Here is a 20972-nt window from a genome sequence, read left to right as displayed (position 1 = left end):
CATTGGAGGAATACACTCCATCTTCTTCGACTGGGGGAGTGAAAAATTGGATTCAAAATCTCATTCAATTTGCGGAGCGGCGGGTCGCTTGGGGATTCTTCGACATCCGACAAACGGAGCATATAATATTGTGTGTAAACTTTGAATCTGTTGGGCGAATCAATATACGTTACCTAAAAATCAATTTTTTTTCAAATGTCCACAGATCTGGAAGCGTAAAGCACAATACTGCGCGGTAGGTCAACTTCTCTTCTCGATTTGTCACTTCTGTAGTTGTTTCTATGTCAATTGAGCTCTAACTAAAGCTTTAACTACTACGTAAATGTCGAAGCGTGTTGAGAACATTTCCATTGACAAACTATTTGTTTGAATGTCTGACCACAGCTGTGCAGATCGGGCACTGTCGTCGAATTCACATCTGCAGGGTAAGTACTGATTGGAATCTTATTTTTCACTTATGTCGATTACGTCTTCTTCAAATACGAAACTGTATTAACAAATGTGGCTTGTTTGTGATTTTCCATCTATGTTGGCCCAGATGATGTCTATTTAGGTGGTGTCGGTTCGCTTATATCTTATCATTCTTGATTCAGTTTGTATGTAATTCGTAGGTCATGTCGGTTTGTGTTCACCTTTTAACTGAATCTAAACTTCAGTGCGAAGCTCTTAACTGTATAAATTATGCAATTGTCGGTTTGTTGTTGTATAAATTATGCAAATTTCGTTGCAGCAAATTATCTTCTGTGAACTGACTTGATTGGAAGATAAGGCAACCAAATGCCAATTATGGCTATGTCAGTTGGTTGAGGATATTCTGTACATATTTCGGAGGGAGACATTTCTACTTATGCATAGGTATCTGAGGGCTCGCACAGGCCGTTCGAGGCGTCGAATCCTCGAGACGGCTAAACGGTACAATGTGATTTGTAGGGTACCTAAACAACTGCATAGAATTGGCCGTCTACTTCATTTGAGTGATGCATACTGTGTTGCCAATATACGAATGGATCGTAACACATTCGCACGTCTATGCTATCTTCTCACTGAGCGTTGTGGGATGCATACCGGCAAGGTCGTTGGGGTGGAGGAACAAGTTGCCATCTTTCTTGGAGTTCTTGCGCACCACAAAAAGAATAGGGAAGTCGGGTTTGAGTTTTGGAGGTCGGGGGCCACTGTTTCATACTATGCAAACAAGGTCTTAGCTGTTGTTTTGTCCTTGCATTCAATTTTGCTTTCAAAACCTACACCAGTCACTGACAATTGTGCTGATAATCGCTGGAAATGGTTCAAGGTATCCTTTGTGTCCATGTTCCACATCATTTTCTGATATTCGTTTATTTGACACAGATATCACATGCTTGTATGGTTGTCTAGGTGCTTTGGATGGCACACATATACCCTTGTTAGTCAGTAGCTCAGACAAACCTCGGTACCGGTCTCGGAAGGGGCAAATAGCTACAAACACACTAGCTGCCTGTGACCGTAACATGCAATTTGTTTATGTCCTGCCCGGATGGGAGGGATCAGCCGGGGACTCTCGTGTGTTGAGGGATGCGCTGTCACGGGAAAATGGACTCAAAGTCCCACAAGGTGGTTTAACAACCTGAGTGCTTATTAGGAATATAGTTAAATTGTTTTGAACATTATAATCTGAGTTGTTGGTGTGTTGAACATTTTTCAGGATACTATTATTTGTGCGATAACGGTTACGCCAACAGCAATGGGTTCCTAACGCCTTTTAGAGGTGTTAGGTACCATCTCAAGGAATGGGGTGCAGGTACCGAGGCCCCCCAGAATGCAATTGAACTGTTTAATATGCGTCATACAAAGGCGCGTAATGTTATCGAGCGTGCTTTTGCCGTGTTAAAGATGCGTTGGGGGATCCTTCGTAGTACGTCGTTTTATCCAATTAAAACACAGATCCGTCTAATTATGGCTTGCTTCTTGTTGCATAACTTCATCCGTCGTGAGATGCCCGTGGATCCGATAGAAGCCGAATTAGATGGTGCCCAGTACAACTCAATACTTGAAGATGAGGTCATTGGTACACAGTTTGTTGAGTCCGTTGAGCCAACCACCGACTGGACCCAATTACGAGAGAACATTGCAACAGAAATGTGGACGAATAGATGATTTGGAATATGTTATTTAACTAAACTAAGACCTTTTCTTATGTGACATGTGTGTTCTAACATTATCACTTCAACCTTTATCCATCTCTGTTATTGTTTGTGTTTATGTGTTGTCTACTATACTTTGTGCACCCTTTTTACCGTGTATGTGTGGTGTATTATACATTTTTTTGGATAATTACTGTATCTGATTCGGGCGACTATGGAAGCTTTGCCTGATTGCTCTTGTGGGAAGGGAAAAATGGAGTTGCGAATCGCAGGGAAGGCGGCTATGAATCCGGGCAGGTCCTACTGGAAGTGTCCAACTGGAGGAAAACATCCAGGATCATTCATGTGGTGCGATGAGAAAGCCAAGTATAACGCAGCCCCTGAAGCCCCCCGTTGAGGGCCACATTGTTCAGAAATTCAATGCAATTGGGCAGGCCGCAAAGGCAGATGTCCCACGTCCAGGTTGTGATGCGATAAACCCTTTTATTTGCACCATATGTGGGTTGCATAATGCCCACTCCTCCTTCACCTTGCATCTTGTGTTTGGATTCATGGCATTTGTGTTTGTTTTCCTGGGTATTTTGATTGGGAAGGTGTTTTAATATAAGATAGAACCATAAAAGTTTGAACATAATTAACCCCTTGCATAGGTTCATAAGCACCACTACAAAAAGGTCCGACCCGATTGGACGGATGGTCTTAGTAGGTGCAACAAAGGGGCACATACAAAAAACACATCAAGTGAGAGTCTGAAATTACAAACTAAGTGCAAAGAGTCTTCTAGCCAATATATTATAACAGACCGAATAGTTGTCACAAGAGTTAGGAGGAATCGACCACCAACATGCTAACTGGTTGACCTCGAGATCTAATTCTGATTGAGAAACCTGAGCACGTAGCCTAGTTTGGACTCGACAGGCATGCCCATGAAGATCTCAAGGCGTTGCGTCTTCTCACACAGTATGTCGCAAAGATCATACCTCTGCGTCAGGGTCAAGCCCACAACACTTCCAAGTTTATCAAATACTTCCTGCCTCGCCTTCCCGATATCAAACTCATAGCCGATCCTAGTCGATATCATCTCTAGCCGGGTGTTAGTGTCAGCATGTAACTTACCAAGGAACTCCATTAGAGCTGAATCATCAGAATAGATTATTTTGCGCTTCTTTCCAACTTTGTTGTTGTTACGCAGAGTGCTTTCACTCTGACCAGTGCTTTCCTGGTAGTTCTCAGGTGTCGGGGTTGGTCGTGGCTGAGTGTTGTCCTCCTGAGGTATATTTTCCATGTTCACATAGTAGTCATTCGAGTAGTTCTCACTATCAGCAACATTTTGCTGCTGGAGTGATCGGGCAGCATCAACGATATCTTCAGCACTGGTCCCAATTGCACGGTCTTTCCCAAATATGAGCACCCACTGATCCCAATGAGTCCAGGCCTTATCGCGCATTGTTTTGGCATTGCTGTCAAGCTGAGATGCCAACCATAAAGCTCAGTTAACAAGAATGTTCAAGCACAATAGAAAACGAATATTAAGTTCATTCATGTCGGATTTACCTTGACGATCTGCTCCCACTGCTCGTCATCGCAATCAATCTTGAAGTCAACAGTGAAGCCCACACCACTCCTCGATAGAATTTGAGAAAGACTCTTGAAAAACTTTTTCCACGCACCAATCTTTGAGTTAATGTGGGGGGTTGCCGTAATATCAGTATTGGGGAATGCCTCGCGCAGACGTTGCTCAATACGCCCCAGATAACCAGCTCGGAAACCATTGTCAGATTTCCACCCTTTAGCGACCAGCTCAATCAAAGAAGAAGCCAATATATCTTCTTCACGTGTTGTCCACATACGCCGACTGCGCTACCCTAGTACTTCGTTCGCACAAATTGGGTACCCCCTTTGCACACAGAAAAAGGGAAGCGACGAAAGGCATAATGTTAACATAACGAAAATCGAAAAGGGTGCTCTGAAAATTCCAGAGAAATTGATTTACTAACTACTCACCTTGGCTGGTAAACCCACTGTTGGATCCACAACCGAAGCGCATTGACTGAGACATGATAACTACAACAATGAACCTAACAACATCATTCACAATTTTGTGCTATAAACGACCTCGTCCCTTTATCCATTACTCCATTAGTCAAACAGACAAAAGCAAAAATGCGCACATTTTTAATGGAAAAATAATTCAAAGTAATCTCAACAAACTAGGGCAAAACATCTCCAGCCAGTGATTACGCCTCTACACGTTTTGCGGCAAATATTTTAGCACAAACAAATTTGAAGAACAAGTTGCAGACCAATACAAACACCAAGCAGTGGAATAGGGCACGACTCACCTGGTGAATTCAGTTTCTTGAAGCCAAATATCAACAATTGCACCCTCTTTTTTCACACGTACTTGAAAATCGCCCTTTTCTTTCCCCCGTATGCTTCCCGCTTTTGTTTCTCGCTTTGAGATGATGATGGTGAATAAAAACTAGGGTTCCAATGCTGAGGACTTTTTTGACATTTGAGCAAAAAGAATTAAATATTATTCTAATCGTTGGTCACTGTTGGAAACAGGAATGGGTTTTAGACAAATAAGCCGAACAACAACATAATTTTTCATTTCTGTGGGCCCATGCTGAATACACACACCCAGATTTGATTTCTTGGGTTATCTCAACTAGAAAGGAGAACACGCCCAAAGTTAAGGTATGAACTAAAAACTACACCATCCATTTAATAAAGCCAATATTTAAAATAATTAATAAGTAGCATTAATAAATAAAGAACACCTAAAATTGAAAAGTTTGCCTACACGTTTTGTGGTGGCGCCAACATATTGAAAATACAAGTAGAAATGACAAAAAAAACCATAATTTAGTAGTATAACCCAAATCGGCTGACCCGCTAGCCCAGTAGGTTAATCCATCTAGAGTATCTCCTACCATTTACACTAGACTCAAATTCGTTTTAGTGTAAATGTTACATTATGATTTTACACCAACCATTTATACTAAAATCAAACTTAAAATATTATTCTTTATATTGTGCCTCTTTTGCTCACAAAATTTGAAAAACTTTTAGGTTTTGGTTTAGTGTAAACCTAAAAATAGGTATTTTTTCAAAAACAAAAAATGGGATTGGTTTTTGAGTACTATTGGAGCTAAGAGTACTATTGGAGCTAATTACTCATCTCATTTTAGGTTTTAATGTACCTTTGGAGATGGTTTTACGTCTTATCACTACCTTTTAGATTAATCTATCGAGTTGGGAATTGAATTGACATACCTAAGGGCATCCACTACGCTGTCTCTATACAGTCCATTAACCGTCCCTTAAACTACTATTTGAGGGCCCACTGTACTTTTTTACTCCATCCCTTAACCAAGGGACGTAACTTGCAACCCTCCGTCCCTTAAATTACTATTCATTCAATTTCATTTTTTATTTTTATTTCCAACCCAATTCAATTAAAACAAACACACTTCATTAAAAAACACCCAACATAAAAAAAATTACAACTTAAAATTTAAAAAAATAAAAAAACACACAATTAAAATCCTAAAAAATTAAACGCTGCATAATTTAAAATACAAATTTAAAGAAAATAAAAAAACTACTCAGCCGGCGAATCATCCCCCGAAGGCGGTGGAGGTGCAATAGGAGGCGGAAGGCCAAGTTGTGCTGCCATGTACACAATTCCGTTCCACCAGGCTTGGTATTGGGCGGGCGAGTAGCGGGAAGAGTCCGCCATTGTGGCGGTCATGTACATGGCCATAAGGGAGTTCGAGCCTCCCCCGAGCCCGATCCCGAGGCCGCCTGGCTTGATTCGCCTCGGCCCTTCCTCGCTCTAGCCGCTTTCGCCTCCTTCGTCCCTTGCGGTCGACGGCGCCCACAGCTGGATCCCCCGTCATCGCTGGCCGTACCCGCAAACTCATGCGAGGCAGCCTCTTGTGCGTCTCTGCCCCCACCGATGTCACCAGACGAGTATTGGCCACTCGCCGTGTGCTTCGTGCGCTTCGAGGTTGAGCTCGAGCTGGAGCGGACACCGCCTGCCCACCGTTCCTCGTCCTTGACGGCCTGCCAAACATCAACAAATTTGAATTGTTTGCCGGTGTCCTGGTTGTAGACGCGCAAAGCCGCCCTCAGAATGTCGGCTCCCGTGGCACCGCTTTGGTAGTGCGCCGCTTCGGTCGAGTAGATGCCGCAGAATATTATGACCTGTCTGTCGACTCGGTCAAAGTGAGAGCGGAGCATTTTATATGTGCGCTTGCGGGACCCTTTCGGCTTGATCTGATGGTAGATCTCGCATAGCTTTTCCCAGAAGCACTTCCGGGGTTGTTGATTCCCGACGATGGGATCGTACGAGAGCACCGCCATCGTTTCGTTGTTGTTGTACGGATGCCGGCCTAGATCCTCATCCTCTTCCTCTTCCTCTTCCTCTTCCTCCTCCTCCTCGCCCGCCTGGGCTTCCTCCCTTGAGCTTCCACCGCCTCGGCCTACTCCCGGCGTGGGTTTAAAGGGTAAATCCTCCCGAATCTGGGATAATCCCTGCGAACTCCGCGGGGCGGAGGGACGGACATATGCATCCACGTCAAAATTGGGTGGTTGGTACCCCCCGGAGTCGCCGAACCCTGGGTGCCCGGCGTCGACGAACTGGAACCACCCAGTGTGTGGTACATGGTCTCCCAATCGCCGAACGCGTTGAGATCCCACCCACCGGAGCCTCCACCGCCGGAGTTGCCGTCGCCGGACATTTTGTGATGAGATGTTAGATGAAAATTGGAGAGGAAATTGAGATGATTTAGGAAGAATAGATGTGTTGTTGTGTGTGAAATGAGGATGAATTAGGAGTATTTATAGAGTAAAAAAATTAATTAAAAAATAAAAGAAAAAAGAAAAAACGGATATAAACGGTAATATTACCGTAAACAATTTTTTTTTATTTTTTTTAAATTCAATTTTTTTAAAAAAAAAGATTTATTGCGTCAGCGCGTGACGACGCCCACTCGCGGGCCGGCGAGTGGGCGTCACACATGGAGCAGGGGCGCGCCACGTCGCCATGGCGCGTGGCGAGACAGCCCGTCTCGTGTCTCGCAGGGACGGGTCTCGGGACGGGATCGCGACGGGCGTGCGACGAGCCGGTGTGCCGCAATGCGTCGCGCGAGCGTTCCGTCTCTCCGCGACTGAACGCGGGACGGTGGCGCGCCGCCTAGTGAACGGCCTAAGTGTCCTCAAGTGGTTAAAATGTAAAATGATACTGTACGAAAATCCAAACAAACAAGTAGCATGAAATCCTTGATTCTAGAAAGGAGCTGAGCTGGAATTATTTATGGAAACAAAGTGTTTGAGAGTGAGTGACATTGTTTAATTTTCTGGAAAAATTGTCTTGATTGGAAAAAAAATATATTATTTGTCGTCTTATTGCTTTCTCTAAAGACCAAAATAGTCTTTGACGAAGAAATCTACTTCCTCCATTTTTTATAAAAATAAAATTTGAAAATGATATGAGTTTAAGAGCATCCACAATCGTGCTCTTGCCAGCGGTACGGTTGTAGGCCCGGCCCCACTTTTTCTGCATGCTCTCTGGCAAGAGCACAACACCCACAGCTATGCTCTTCCGCAAGGACGAATACAATTAATTTAAAATTCAATTAAACAAAAACATTTCCATAATACTAAAATTCATTAAAAAAACCTAAATAATATTACAAATGACAAATAAAATAGAAACGACATAATTAAAATCCTAAAAATTAAAAATTATATAATTAAAATACTAAAAATTAAAAATTACATAATTAAACTCCTAAAAATTAAAAATTACATAATTAAACTCCTAAAATTTGAGATTGAGAGAGTTGTTTGGTATAGTGTCATTTTTTTGTGTTTGAAATGAGAGTATTTATAGATGAAAGTATGAATTTTGGGGTAAAAATAATGAAAAAAAATAAATTAAAAGTGTGGAAAAAATGGATATATTTTATTAGGAAGTGGGAAAATATTTTTTTTATTAATTTTGCATTTTTCAGATTTTTTCGAATTTTTAAAAAAAATAATAAAAAATGATAAAATCAACTGGCCAATCAGAGCATGCCACGTCGACGCCCCGTGCTCTTGCCGCTGGCACGGACGGAGCAATGGTGGCGGAGCTCGTCCTTGCCAGCGGCAAGGACGGACGGTGAGCTGCTGCTCACCGTTGGGAATGCTCTAATGTAAAATAGTAAAATAAGAAAGAATAAAAAAAAATGAATAAAGGTAAGAGAGAGAACGAGAAAAAATTGTGTAATACTATAGGAAAGCAATTAGTACTCATATATCTCATGGTACTCACACTATTAACTTTTTTTCTTATTATACTTAAAATATTAATTATACTTAAAATATTAATTATTTTATGCTAATTAATCAATTTAAAATTTATTGCCTAAATAGAAAAATGCAAATAGTATGTAACAGAGAAAATATAAAGAATAGCATGAGATAGTAAAAATATAAAATTAGCCTAAAGTATTTTAACTTTCAAATCATATATCTAAATCAAAAAGATAATTAGAAAAATATCAAAGTTTACTATCAAATGTTGAAGAATTGATGTTGAAACAAACTTCATAGTGTTTGCTGATAATTTATCTTTGTTTTTATATTGTGAGAACTTATTTAGTACTCCTCCTCAAATATATTCGTCAAATTAAGAATATTCAAACTTTGCAAGAGAATTGCATTGCAATTTGCCTACCTCAATAAGAAAGATCAACAATAATAATATACTACTCCAATAATAATAACTTGAAATGAAAAAACACGAAACTTTATGTGATAGGATCATCAAAAACGTAAATTGCTTACATAACTTGGCAGCATCGCCATAAATTCTCCGCCAAGTCCAACATCTGAATACTTATCACCTAAATCCATGACGGCGACAACCAAAACCCTCTCCATCCTCCGCCGTTGCTCCAGCCAGCGACGCGGCGGAGCAGCGCCTCCCTCTCACTTACTTCGACATGCTCTGGCTCTACTTCCACCCCATCGAGCGCCTCCTCTTCTACAAACACCCTTGCTCCGCCGCCGATTTCACGGAAACCATCTCCCCGCACCTCGAGAGCTCTCTTTCCCAAACGCTCCGCCACTACCTCCCTCTCGCCGGTAACTTACTCTACCCTCTCGATTCCGGTATGCCGGAGCTACGCTACTTCTCCGGCGATTCAGTCGCTGTCACTTTCGCCGAATCGAACAGAGATCCTGCTGATTTCGATTATCTCACCGGAAATCAGCCGCGGGAAGCCGATGATTTCCACCTCTTCGTGCCTAAGCTGCCGGAATCCACAACTGATTCCGAATCCGGATGTAGAAAATCTCCTCTACTAGCTATCCAGGTCACGCATTTTCCGGAGATTGGGATAGCTATCGGCGTTACTAACCACCACGTCGCCGGAGATGCGAGCTCCATCGTCGGATTCCTCAAAGGGTGGAGCTCAACAGCGAAACTCGGCGGAGAAGCCGAATTCGCTCCTCCGTTTTACGACCGATCGGTGCTGAAAGATCCGACGGGGAGAACGGAGCTATATTGGAACCAAATGCGCTCATTAAAGTTCGGCGAATCAAAGCCAGGAGCAATCACTATTAGAGAAGAGCCATGCAATGCGACGACGCTTGTATCATGCAACGACGTGAAGTCATCTTAGCTCAGCTCATCACCCGTGGAAAGAGCCGTTGGTAGTTACCGTTGTACAACTGGAGTTAGTTGTCAAGTTAGTTAGTTAGTTACTTGAGATGTTATCGTGTGTATCTCGTTGTATCTACACCACCACCATGATAGTATATAAGGTGGTGTTTCGCTTGTATTTCTCAATTCAATCAATAAAGAAATAGATTCAAAGTCTCCAAAATATCTTCTTCTCTTATATTCATATTCAAACGCAGCAATGCTGCTGGTATAGCTTTCACATGGTACCAGAGCATATATCTTCCGCTATATCTCTCTGATCTACTTCTTATCAATCTTATCCTTCTGTAATTGATCGAAGATGAATGCTTGCGGCGGTCGCGGAGCTCAACCTCCACCTGAAGACACTTCTAGTCCATATTTTCTACATCCGAGTGATAATCCTGGAGTTATTCTAGTCACACAGCAGCTCGTTGGCTCGAATTACACCACTTGGAGCTGATCATTCACTACTGCCTTGCTTGCTAAGAACAAGCTTGCCTTTGTTGATGGATCTATTCCCAGGCCTAACCGCGAAGATCTGCTATATCAGCCATGGATTCGCTGCAATAGTATGGTCGTGGCGTGGCTGCAGAACTCAGTTTCTTCTCAAATATGTTCAAGCATCGTGTACCTGGATGATGCGTGTGAAATTTGGTCAGATCTCAAGGAGCGTTTCTCCATTGGAGATTCAGCTCGATTGTATCAACTGAGGCAGCAACTAATGTCTCTCTCACAAGGAAATTCTGATGTTAGCAGTTATTTCACCAATTTGAGGATCGTTTGGGATGAATTCAAAAATTCTCAGCCGCTCTCATGGTGTACTTGTGCTAGATGCACTTGTCACAGTGCTACTCGTTGGCATCAACATCAGGAAAATGACTGCACCATGCAGTTTTTAATCGGTTTGAATCCTTCATTTTCACAAATTAGATCTCACATTTTATCCTTAACTCCTTTGCCTTCACTTTCAAAGGTGTTTGCCTTGGCGATTCAAGAGGAGAGGCAACGACATATTGAAGGAAATCAATCCACATCTACACCTCCAGTTCCTAGTGAACAGCCGTTTGCAAATGCAACTTCAAACTATGGCAGGGGTTTGAGCAAGTTCTTATGCACTCACTGTGGAAGAACTAACCATAGTGTGGATAGATGCTTCTACTTGCACGGTTTTCCTCCTGGCTTTGGCAGAGGAAAGAATAAAACATCAAATGCAAATGGATCTGGATCAGCTGGATATGGATCTGGATCATCTGGATCTGGTTTTTCTGGTGGTGGATCTAGTTTTTCAAAACCACAGCAACACAGATCAGTGAACTTTGTTGAAGATAGCTCATCTAGTTCAGATTTGAAGGCATCTCCTCTGAATGCTATGAACTTACCTAGCATGGATCAGTATTAACAGCTTGTGAGCCTCTTGCAAAGCCAATTGCACACTCAAAATGCTCCTTCCACATCTGAACCTGCATCACAGCCTCCTAATACTTTTTCTGGTACAATTTCTTTCTCATCTACTATCAATTCTATTAAATCGTCATGTGCAAAATCATCTACTTGGATTTTAGACACAGGTGCTACGCATCATGTTTGCTATGACCAATCTCTTTTCTCATCTATAACTCTTATCTCTAATGCTTCTGTGAATCTTCCAAATGGACAATCAGCACCTGTCACACACATATGTACCATCATATTGACTCCTCTCATTACCTTATCCTCTGCTCTTTATGTTCCTTCATTCTCTTTCAATTTAATCTCAGTGAGTGCTCTCACAAAATTCTCTGCCTGCACTGTGTCTTTCACTCACAATCAATTCCAAATCCAGGAAGCTTTACAGGGGATTCTGATTGGGAGGGGTAACCGTGTTGGAAACCTATACATTCTTGAATTTCCAGCTTCATCTTCTGCTGTTCTTCCCAACCAGAAACATAATCCAAGTGATGCTCTTGAAAACTCTGCTACTGATTCAGCTTCTGTGAATGATTTAGCTTCTGTGAATGCTGTTGTAAATCTTGATATATGGCACCAACGTTTGGGCCATCCCTCTATGAATAAACTCAAGTTGATATCAGATTGTCTCCATCAAACTCACACATATCCACTTGTCAAATATGTCCTTTAGCAAAACAAAAACGACTACCTTTTCCCATATCAAACCACAGTTCAGCTGCTATATTTGATATGATTCATTGTGATGTTTGGGGACCTTTTTCCACCCCCACACACTCTGGACACAAATACTTTCTTACTATAGTGGATGAATATTCTAGATTTGTATGGACTTTTCTTTTCTCTCAAAAATCAGAAGTCCCATCCATAATGGCACAATTCTTCTCCACTGTGCTTACTCAGTTTTCTAAAAGAATCAAAATCCTAAGGAGTGACAATGCACCCGAGTTTAACCTCACTTCTATACTCTCAAAGTATGGGACTATCACTCAGCACTCATGTGTGGAAACACCTCAGCAAAATGCGAGGGTTGAGAGAAAACACCAACACCTTTTAAATGTTGCAAGGAGTTTGTTATTCCAATCACATCTTTCTTTGGAATTCTGGGGGGAGTGTGTTCTCACAGCCTCTTTTCTTATAAATAGGCTGCCTTCTTCTGTTCTTCCACACAATAAAACTCCTTTCCAGACCCTATTCAACAAACCAGTCATCTACTCCAATCTTAGAGTTTTTGGCTGTCTTTGTTTTGCTTCAACACTAGACAAAAGCAAAAATAAATTTTCTCCAAGAGCTATCAAGTGTATATTTATTGGATATCCCTCTGGATATAAGGGATACAAAGTTATGGATTTGGAGACTAATCACATTTTCATTAGCAGAAATGTGGTGTTTCATGAATCTGATTTTCCCTTATCACATCAGTCACCATCTTTTTTCCCTGAACACAATTCTGCTACTTCATCTCACACTGATTCCCTACACACTTCTGTTCAGCCTCAGTATCATATCTCTCAAAACACCATTCAGCCGCAGCATAATACTCAGCCGCAGCATAATACCTCCCAAGCCCCTCTTCAATCCAAATCTGGAAGAAACATTAAAACACCTCATCATCTTGGAGACTACATCTGCAATTCTGTAGTCTCATCCTCTAAATATCCTATCTCTTCATATTTTTCCTTGGATAAACTCTCTGAACCTTATCAAAGATTCATCATACTCCTTTCCATTCTCACTGAGTCTTCCTCATATAAACAAGCCTCACAACACCCTGAGTGGGTTTTGGCCATGCAAGAGGAACTCCAAGCTTTGATGAGAACTGATACATGGCTGATCACTACTTTGCCATCGAGCAAGATTCCTATATCTTGTAAATGGGTTTACAAGATCAAATTCAAAGCAGATGCTACGGTGGAAAGGTATAAGGCACGGTTGGTTGCCAAAGGATTCACACAGCAGGCTGGGGTGGATTTTCATGACACTTTCTCACCCATTGCTAAGCTGACTACAGTCAAGATGTTGCTAGCCTTGGCTGCTGTAAATGGCTGGCACCTTGCTCATCTAGACATCAACAATGCCTTTTTATATGGTGAGCTTGATGAGGAAATCTACATGGAGCTGCCTCCTGGATTGGAAGTTCAGCATCCAAATCCAGAATCTGGGAAACTTGTTTGCCGATTGAAGAAGTCACTTTATGGATTAAAGCAAGCCTCTAGGCAGTGGTATTTGAAGTTTTCTCAAGTGTTATCTGGATTTGGCCTATCTCAGTCAGCATCAGATCATTCCTATTTCTTCAAAAAGTCTACAGATGGTGGTTTCTTTGGGATAGTGATCTATGTGGATGATATCCTTGTTGCTAGCAGTAACACCACATTTATTACTGAGTTTAAGGAGTTTCTTGCAGCACATTTCAAGTTCAAGGATCTCGGGAATCCCAAATATTTTTTGGGTATTGAAATTGCAAGAAACAAGAGTGGCATATTCATCTCACAACATAAGTATGCTCTAGATCTTGTTACGGATGCTGGACTACTAGGTTGTAAACCTGCTGCTACACCAATGGATTCAAGCAAGCAACTACAACAAGATGAAGGTGAACCTCTTGCTGATCCTACATCTTATAGAAGACTAATAGGGCGACTTGTGTATCTATGCATCACTCGGCCTGACATAACCTTTGCAGTCAACAAGCTTAGTCAGTTCCTAGCAAAACCGCACACTACTCACATGATTGTTGGTGAACGAATCCTACGGTATTTGAAGGGAACCATTGGTCATGGACTCTATTATTCAGCCAAATCAGATCTATCATTGAGCATATTTTCTGATGCCGATTGGGCAGCTTGCCCAGATACTAGGCGAAGCATTTCTGGATTTTGTTTGTTTCTAGGGACTTCGCTTATATCATGTCGCTCGAAGAAGCAACACACAGTGTCCAGATCCTCCGCAGAGGCTGAGTATAGAGCCATGGCTCTTGCATGTTGTGAGGTGGTCTGGATCATCGCCTTGCTCAAAGATTTTGGGATAGAAATGAAGCAACCGGTACCCCTTTATTGCGATAATCAGGCTGGAGTTTACATAAGCTCAAATCCAGTGTTCCATGAGCGCACCAAACATATCGAAATCGACTGCCACACTGTTAGAGAAAAGCTTGCCGACGGAATAATCAAACCACTTCATGTGCGTAATGATCTTCAACTTGCAGACATTTTTACCAAGCCTTTGGCAACAGGACCCTTCCATAATTTGTTGTTCAAGATGGACTTCAAATCAGTCTATAGTCCATCTTGAAGGGGGAGTATTAGAGAAGAGCCATGCAATGCGACGACGCTTGTATCATGCAACGACGTGAAGTCATCTTAGCTCAGCTCATCACACGTGGAAAGAGCCGTTGGTAGTTACCGTTGTACAGCTGGAGTTAGTTGTCAAGTTAGTTAGTTAGTTACTTGAGATGTTATCGTGTGTATCTTGTTGTATCTACACCACCACCATGATAGTATATAAGGTGGTGTTTCGCTTGTATTTTTCAATTCAATCAATAAAGAAATAGATTCAAAGTCTCCAAAATATCTTCTTCTCTTATATTCATATTCAAACGCAACAATGCTGCTGGTATAGCTTTCACAATCACCCCTACCAATAAAGTCAGAGCAACGTTCATTTTGCAGAAAACCGATATCGAGAAGCTGAAGAAGCTGGTGCTGGAGGGGGAACCGGATTCCAATTCCATCCACATCTCGTCGTTCACCGTGGCGACAGCCTATTTCTGGTGGTGCACCGACCGATCCGCGGCGGAGGCAGGGGATCAGATCGGCGACGAAGTTGCCGAATACTTCGGGTTCGCGGCGGATGCACGGAGCAGGACGGATCCGCCGCTGCCGGCGACGTATTTCGGTGACTGCGTGGGATTCGTGTTGGCGGAGTCGAGGCACGGGGTTGTTGTGTGATTGCATGCAACGTGAAGCATGGAGCTTAATCAAGCTCGGTTATCAGCTAAGGTGAACAAGATGTGTGTAAACAATCTGAGCCGTCCGATGCTTATTAGTTAGCTGATATAATTCTAGCCGTTAGATTTGATTCGGTTAGTTAGAAGTTGTTAGATGTGAAGAAGCTAAAGTTGTATTCATATACAACACATTGTATCGTGTATTCTCATTCATTCTTGTTGAATAAAGATTTCTCTCCATAATTGTGTTCTTGAGTTTTTCATCATCTTGATCATCAATATAGATCGTTTCAATTGGCGCCGTCTGCCGGAATCGAATCCACAATTTCTTTTTTCTTGTTGATCGAAGCAGAGGAACGGATCAAAGTCTTGAGGATGGCCGCTCGCCTTGAAGCTGAGAAATTTACCGGTACGAATGATTTCGCATTGTGGCGAATGAAGATGCGAGCCATGCTAACGCAACAGGGCCTTGCATCGGCTTTGGAAACGAAGCAAAAGGATCCAAAAGAGAAAGGGGTTCTTGATGAGAAGATCTTGGCGAAACAAGCGGAAATTGAAGCCAAGGCTCACAACACAATTGTTTTGTGACTCGCTGATAAAGTCTTGAGGGAAGTGGCAAAAGAGACCACAGTTGCAGGCATTCTCGCAAGGTTAGAGGACCTCTATCTAACAAAATCCTTGGCCAATCGGTTATATATGAAGCGTAGGCTGTATTCATATAAATTTCTGGAGAATAAAGGTGTTTTGGAGCAATTGGAAGAGTTTAATAAATCGATAGATGATCTTCAGAATATTGATGTGGCCATAGGAGATGAAGATAAGGCAATTTTGTTGTTGAACGCTCTTCCTCGATCCTTTGATCAATTGCGTGATGCGTTGCTATATGGGAGAGATAAGGCTATCACTTTTGTGGAAGTTCAAACTGCTATAAGAGCTAAGGAACTTCACAAGGAGGGGATGGGAATTGAGGCCGTTTCATCTGTTGCAGAGAGCCTAAATGTTAAGAAACATAGGTTCAAGAAACCATTGAAGAAGGACTATGATTCTTCAAAGAATGTCCAGAATAGTGGGGTTGAGAAGAGATCTTGCCATTGGTGCAAGAAGCCTGGACATCTTAAGAGAGATTGCTTTGCTTGGAAGAAGAAGCAAGCTCAATCTGGGGAAAAGTTGGTTAATGCAACTGACAGCCTGAATAATGATGGAGATGATCAGATTCTCAATGTAATGGAGAATGGAATTGGTGGATCTTGGATTATGGATTCAGGCTGTAGTTTTCATATGAGTTCCAACTTGATATGGTTTCAGGATCTTAGTGAGAGCACTGGATTAGTAATTCTTGGCAACAATCAAGTTTGCCAGGTTGAAGGAATTGGTTCTATAAAGTAGAAGATGAAAGATGGCTGTACAAGAACGCTTACTGATGTGAGATATATTCCTCAAGTAAAGAGGAACTTGATTTCTCTTGGACTTCTGGAGAGAAAATGATGTATGTTTGCTTTTTCTGGGGGGAGAATGACAGTCAGTAAGGGTGGAAATGAGGTAATGGAGGCTGAGAGAAGAGGGAGTTTATACTATCTACTGGCAGAAGTACAAGTCCCAATGGTTGAAGCCAACTCAGTGACAGAAAATGTGATGCTCTGGCACATGAGATTGGGTCACGCTGGGGAAGGGAGTATGAGGGAGCTAGTGAGAAAGGGAGCTTTGGAGGCTGTCTTTGATAAGCAGCAGTTAAAGTGTGAAGAATGCGTGCTTGGAAAATCAAAGAAAATGTCATTCCCAAGAGGTAAACACCTGTCTACTCAGCCACTGGACTATGCCCATAGTGATCTCTGGGGGGCCTGCTCAAATAAATTCTATAGGAGGTGGCAAGTATTACATGACCATAATCGATGATTTCTCAAGAAAGATTTGGATCTACATACTTAGAGAAAAATCAGAGGCATTCAAAAAATTCTCAGAATGGTGCTGTGCAGTTGAGCTTGAAAAGGGAGTTGTTTTGAAATGTCTCAGAACTGACAATGGCTTGGAATATTTGTCTCGAGAATTTGATGATTACTGTAAGAGTAAGGGCATTAAGCGGCATAGAACGGTCCCCATGAACCCGCAGCAAAATGGTGTTGCAGAACGTGCAAACAGGACCATTGTTGAGAGAGTTAGGTGTATGTTGATCTCGGCTGGTCTTGAAAAGAAGTTTTGGGCCGAGGCTGCCTCCACAGCTGTCAAACTACTGAATATGTGTCCAGCTACCAGTATTGGAGGGGATATTCCTGATTTCAGATGGCATGGGACTCTTGGTGAATATTCCAGATTAAGAGTGTTTGGCTGTCAAGCTTATGCTCATGTGAGGCAAGGGAAGTTAGAAGCCAGAGCACTGAGGTGCATTATGCTTGGGTATCAAAGTGGAGTTAAGGGATACCGGCTATGGTGCATAGAACCTGGAAATGCAAAGATAATAATTAGCAGAGATGTGGTATTTTGGGAGTCAGAGATGCCATTTCTGAAAGAAAAAGCAAGAGCAGATCAGAGATCATGGAATATTGATTTTGAGGTGGAGCAAAATGAGGTACAACCTGGTGTTGAGGACACTGATTCACATCAGAACATCAACAATGATTCTGGACAATCAGGTGCCAGTGCAGATCCATCAAGTGCAAATGCAGATCCACTTGAGAATTACCAGCTTGCAAGAGATAGGCTGAGAAGAGAAAATGTGAAGCCCCCTGCAAGGTTTTCTGATTCAGAGATGCTATTTTATGCTCTGTGTTGCTGAGGAGGTGGAGTTCAATGAGCCAGCCAACAACAGAGAAGCCATAAAGAGCAAGGAGGCAGATAAATGGATGCTAGCAATGGTGGAGGAGATAGAGTCTCTACTAAAGAATGGTACCTGGATACTTGTTGAGAAGGTGGAGGGAAGGAAGGTAGTCAGCGCAAGTGGATTTATAAGAAGAAGCTGGAGTTAGTAACTGATGGAGATCACATCAGATTCAAGGCACGGTTAGTGGCCAGGGGATTTACTCAAGAACAAGGTGTGGACTTCAATGAGGTATTTTCTCCAGTGGTAAAATATACCTCCATCCGGATATTGCTTGTTGTGGTTGCAAGAAAGAACTGGGAAATGGAACAGCTTGATGTGAAAACCGCTTTCTTGCATGGTGAACTTGAAGAGACCATTTACATGGCACAACCCGAGGGCTTTGTGAGTCCAGGAGATGAAGGGAAAGTTTGTTTACTCAAGAGGAGCATTTATGGGTTGAAACAGGCAAGTAGGCAATGGCACAAGAAATTTGATGATCACATGGTGACTTGTGGCTTCAAGAAATCTCTATATGATGAATGTGTGTATATCAAGAGCAAGAATGGTGTACTTGTTGCTTACCTTCTACTTTATGTAGATGACATGTTGTTAGCTGGTGAGTGCAAGAAGGAGATACAATCTGTAAAGAATGATCTGACAGAAGCTTTTGACATGAAAGATCTTGGTCCGGCCAAGAGAATATTGGGCATGAGCATTGTGAGAGACAGGAAGAGAAAGCTGATATGGCTAAACCAGCATGACTATATATCAAGACTCTTGAAGAAATTCAAGATGAACAACATAAAAGAGACTGCAACTCCATTGGCTCAACAGTTTAAACTGTCAATGCAGCAGATTCCAAAATCAGAGACAGAAGCTGCTGAAATGCAGAAAATCCCATTTGCTAACTTTGTTGGGAGTATAATGTATGCCATGATCTCAACAAGACCAGATGTGGCTCACTCAATCAGTGTAATTAGCAGATATATGGCCAATCATGGGAAAGAACACTGGAGGGCACTCAAGTGGTTAATGAGATACTTGGCAGGAGCTGGTGATTTTGGTATTCTGTTCAAGGGTGATGATGAGTATGAAGGTGATGCAATAGTTGGATTTTGTGACTCTGATTTTGCAGGAAATATTGACAATAGGAGATCACAAACCGGCTATGTGTTCACAATGTTTGGAGTAGCTATAAGTTGGAAATCATCTCTTCAAAGTGTGGTTGCTCCATCTACTACAGAAGCTGAATTTATGGCCTTGATTGCAGCTGTGAAGGAAAGCTACTGGCTGAAGGGAATAGCTACTGATTTTGGCTTCGAGCAAGCAGCTATCTCAATCGGTTGTGATAACAATAGTGCATTGTGTTTGGCTAAACACAAGGTATATCATGAACGGAGCAAACATATACACTTCATCAGAGAGGGGATAGAGAGGGGTGAAGTAAAGGTCTTCAAGGTGCACACGGAGGATAATCCGGCTGATATGTTGACAAAGCCGTTGCTTAAAGACAAGTTTGAGAAATGCAAATCCTTGGTGAATGTATGCAGGCTGATAGAGGAGTAGGCATTCAATCAAGGTGGAGACTGTTGTGTGATTGCATGCAACGTGAAGCATGGAGCTTAATCAAGCTCGGTTATGAGCTAAGGTGAACAAGATGTGTGTAAACAATCTGAGCCGTCCGATGCTTATTAGTTAGCTGATATAATTCTAGGCGTTAGATTTGATTCGGTTAGTTAGAAGTTGTTGGATGTGAAGAAGCTAAAGTTGTATTCATATACAACACATTGTATCGTGTATTCTCATTCATTCTTGTTGAATAAAGATTTCTCTCCATAATTGTGTTCTTGAGTTTTTCATCATCTTGATCGTCAATATAGAGCGTTTCAGGGGTGATAAAAGGGGAGGAGGGGTTCCTGGCGGCGGCGAAGGTGGTTAGGGATAAGGTGAATAGGAAGGGGGAACTGCTGAGCGATGCGGACGAGTGGCTGGTGAAATTCGGGCCGCTGTTGGGGAGTCGCGCGTTCGGGGTGGCGGGATCGCCCAAGTTCGACGTGTACGGCGTGGATTTCGGGTTGGGGAAGGCGGCGAAGTTTGAGTCGGTGTCGATTGATGGCGATCCCAATGCGTCCATATCGCTGTGCAAATCTAGGGATTTTGAGGGTTTCGATGTGGAAGAGAGCCGTTGATACCTTTGCAACTGCCTTCTATCATGGATTCCATTATGAATTTCCACTTTTTCAACTACTAGCTTCCATTGTTTTTGAGATTGTACCATGCGTTTCAATTTTCAATTTAAAATGTTTAATAAAATACTCAGAATTATATTTTGTGGATAAAAAGACCAAGAACAAGAACGCTGTCAATGTTTTTTTTATTGATGTAAAATTTCATACTAACTCCGTCACATAAACTGAATATGCCTAATTTGATCTTCATGGCTACACCGTGTAGAAAACATTTATAAGATTGTTTTTAATCATAACCAAAATCCTGAAAACATCTCCAACCACACAATAAACCCAAATCCATTTTTAATTTTTCTACAAATATGAAATACAATACCAAATATGATACTATTACAAATCAGCTTATTATTTTTTAACTAATGTGAACTAAAATACCAACAATAAATTACAATAACAAAATAAAAAACGTATCTAATAATCCGATAAATCATAACCAGATCCTCTAATATTGTCGAAGTAAAAATATGTTCTATTTGCATCATCATTTGGTTGTTCTTGTTGTTAAGTTCTTTCTTAAAATGCGTCTTCTTTCAGCTTAAAAATAAGCACGACTATGAGGATCGTCTATGGAGCTCAAGTTCATAGCTAGACAAGCGCCACAGTCAAAAGTTGAGATGGCGACAATGAAGATGCTCGATTTCAAGAGTACTTGACTCGATATGACGCAATGAGAAATTAAAAAAGTTCATCTAGAACTTCGAAATGCGCTAGTTGA

General features: G+C 41.9%; 3 protein-coding genes across 6 annotated transcripts; 2 read left to right on the top strand and 1 right to left on the bottom strand.

Annotated features, from left to right (window-relative positions):
- On the top strand, positions 1-2236 carry LOC121761175 (putative nuclease HARBI1). Of its 3 annotated transcripts, none has more exons than XM_042156780.1 (5): positions 1-130; positions 206-235; positions 385-1291; positions 1375-1590; positions 1682-2236. In XM_042156780.1, exons 3-5 carry the CDS (start codon positions 1282-1284, stop codon positions 2131-2133), a joined length of 678 nt encoding a protein of 225 aa, XP_042012714.1. In that variant the 5' UTR covers positions 1-130; positions 206-235; positions 385-1281; the 3' UTR covers positions 2134-2236. The 3 variants fall into 3 exon arrangements, with proteins under 3 accessions (XP_042012714.1, XP_042012713.1, XP_042012712.1); XM_042156779.1 differs by having other exon boundaries at positions 1-235; positions 385-425; positions 731-1291; XM_042156778.1 differs by having other exon boundaries at positions 1-235.
- A 480-nt stretch (positions 2237-2716) lies between these two features.
- On the bottom strand, positions 2717-4621 carry LOC121760219. 2 transcript variants are annotated; one of them, XM_042155865.1, is made up of 4 exons: positions 4463-4621; positions 4125-4198; positions 3675-4017; positions 2717-3588 (listed from the first exon to the last, which is right to left on the bottom strand). In XM_042155865.1, the coding sequence occupies exons 3-4, from the start codon at positions 3966-3968 to the stop codon at positions 2989-2991; spliced, it is 894 nt and encodes a 297-aa protein (XP_042011799.1). In that variant the 5' UTR covers positions 3969-4017; positions 4125-4198; positions 4463-4621; the 3' UTR covers positions 2717-2988. The 2 variants fall into 2 exon arrangements, with proteins under 2 accessions (XP_042011799.1, XP_042011800.1); XM_042155866.1 differs by having other exon boundaries at positions 4125-4184.
- A 4413-nt stretch (positions 4622-9034) lies between these two features.
- Positions 9035-20197, top strand: LOC121760540 (phenolic glucoside malonyltransferase 1-like; the record flags this gene model as incomplete). The annotated part of the gene is made up of 4 exons (XM_042156193.1): positions 9035-9714; positions 12258-12268; positions 14887-15203; positions 19889-20197. Coding segments are annotated over 4 exons (1317 nt in total), but the record flags the coding sequence as incomplete, so codon positions are not given.
- Positions 20198-20972: the final 775 nt, after the last annotated feature.

The sequence above is a fragment of the Salvia splendens genome, chromosome 13, assembly GCF_004379255.2.
Source record: "Salvia splendens isolate huo1 chromosome 13, SspV2, whole genome shotgun sequence".
Taxonomy (NCBI): Eukaryota; Viridiplantae; Streptophyta; class Magnoliopsida; order Lamiales; family Lamiaceae; genus Salvia; species Salvia splendens.
The sequence above is the reverse complement of the archived record's forward strand: the minus strand, read 5'-3'. Positions and strand labels throughout refer to the sequence as shown.

Coding starts and splice junctions, on each gene's coding strand:
- LOC121761175 (XM_042156780.1), top strand. Junction 1,591..1,681: donor TGGACTCAAAGTCCCACAAG/GTGGTTTAACAA, acceptor AACATTTTTCAG/GATACTATTATTTGTGCGAT.
- LOC121760219 (XM_042155865.1), bottom strand. CDS start 3,968: ATGTGGACAACACGTGAAGAAGATATATTGGCTTCTTCTTTGATTGAG. Junction 3,589..3,674: donor AGTGGGAGCAGATCGTCAAG/GTAAATCCGACA, acceptor TTGGCATCTCAG/CTTGACAGCAATGCCAAAAC.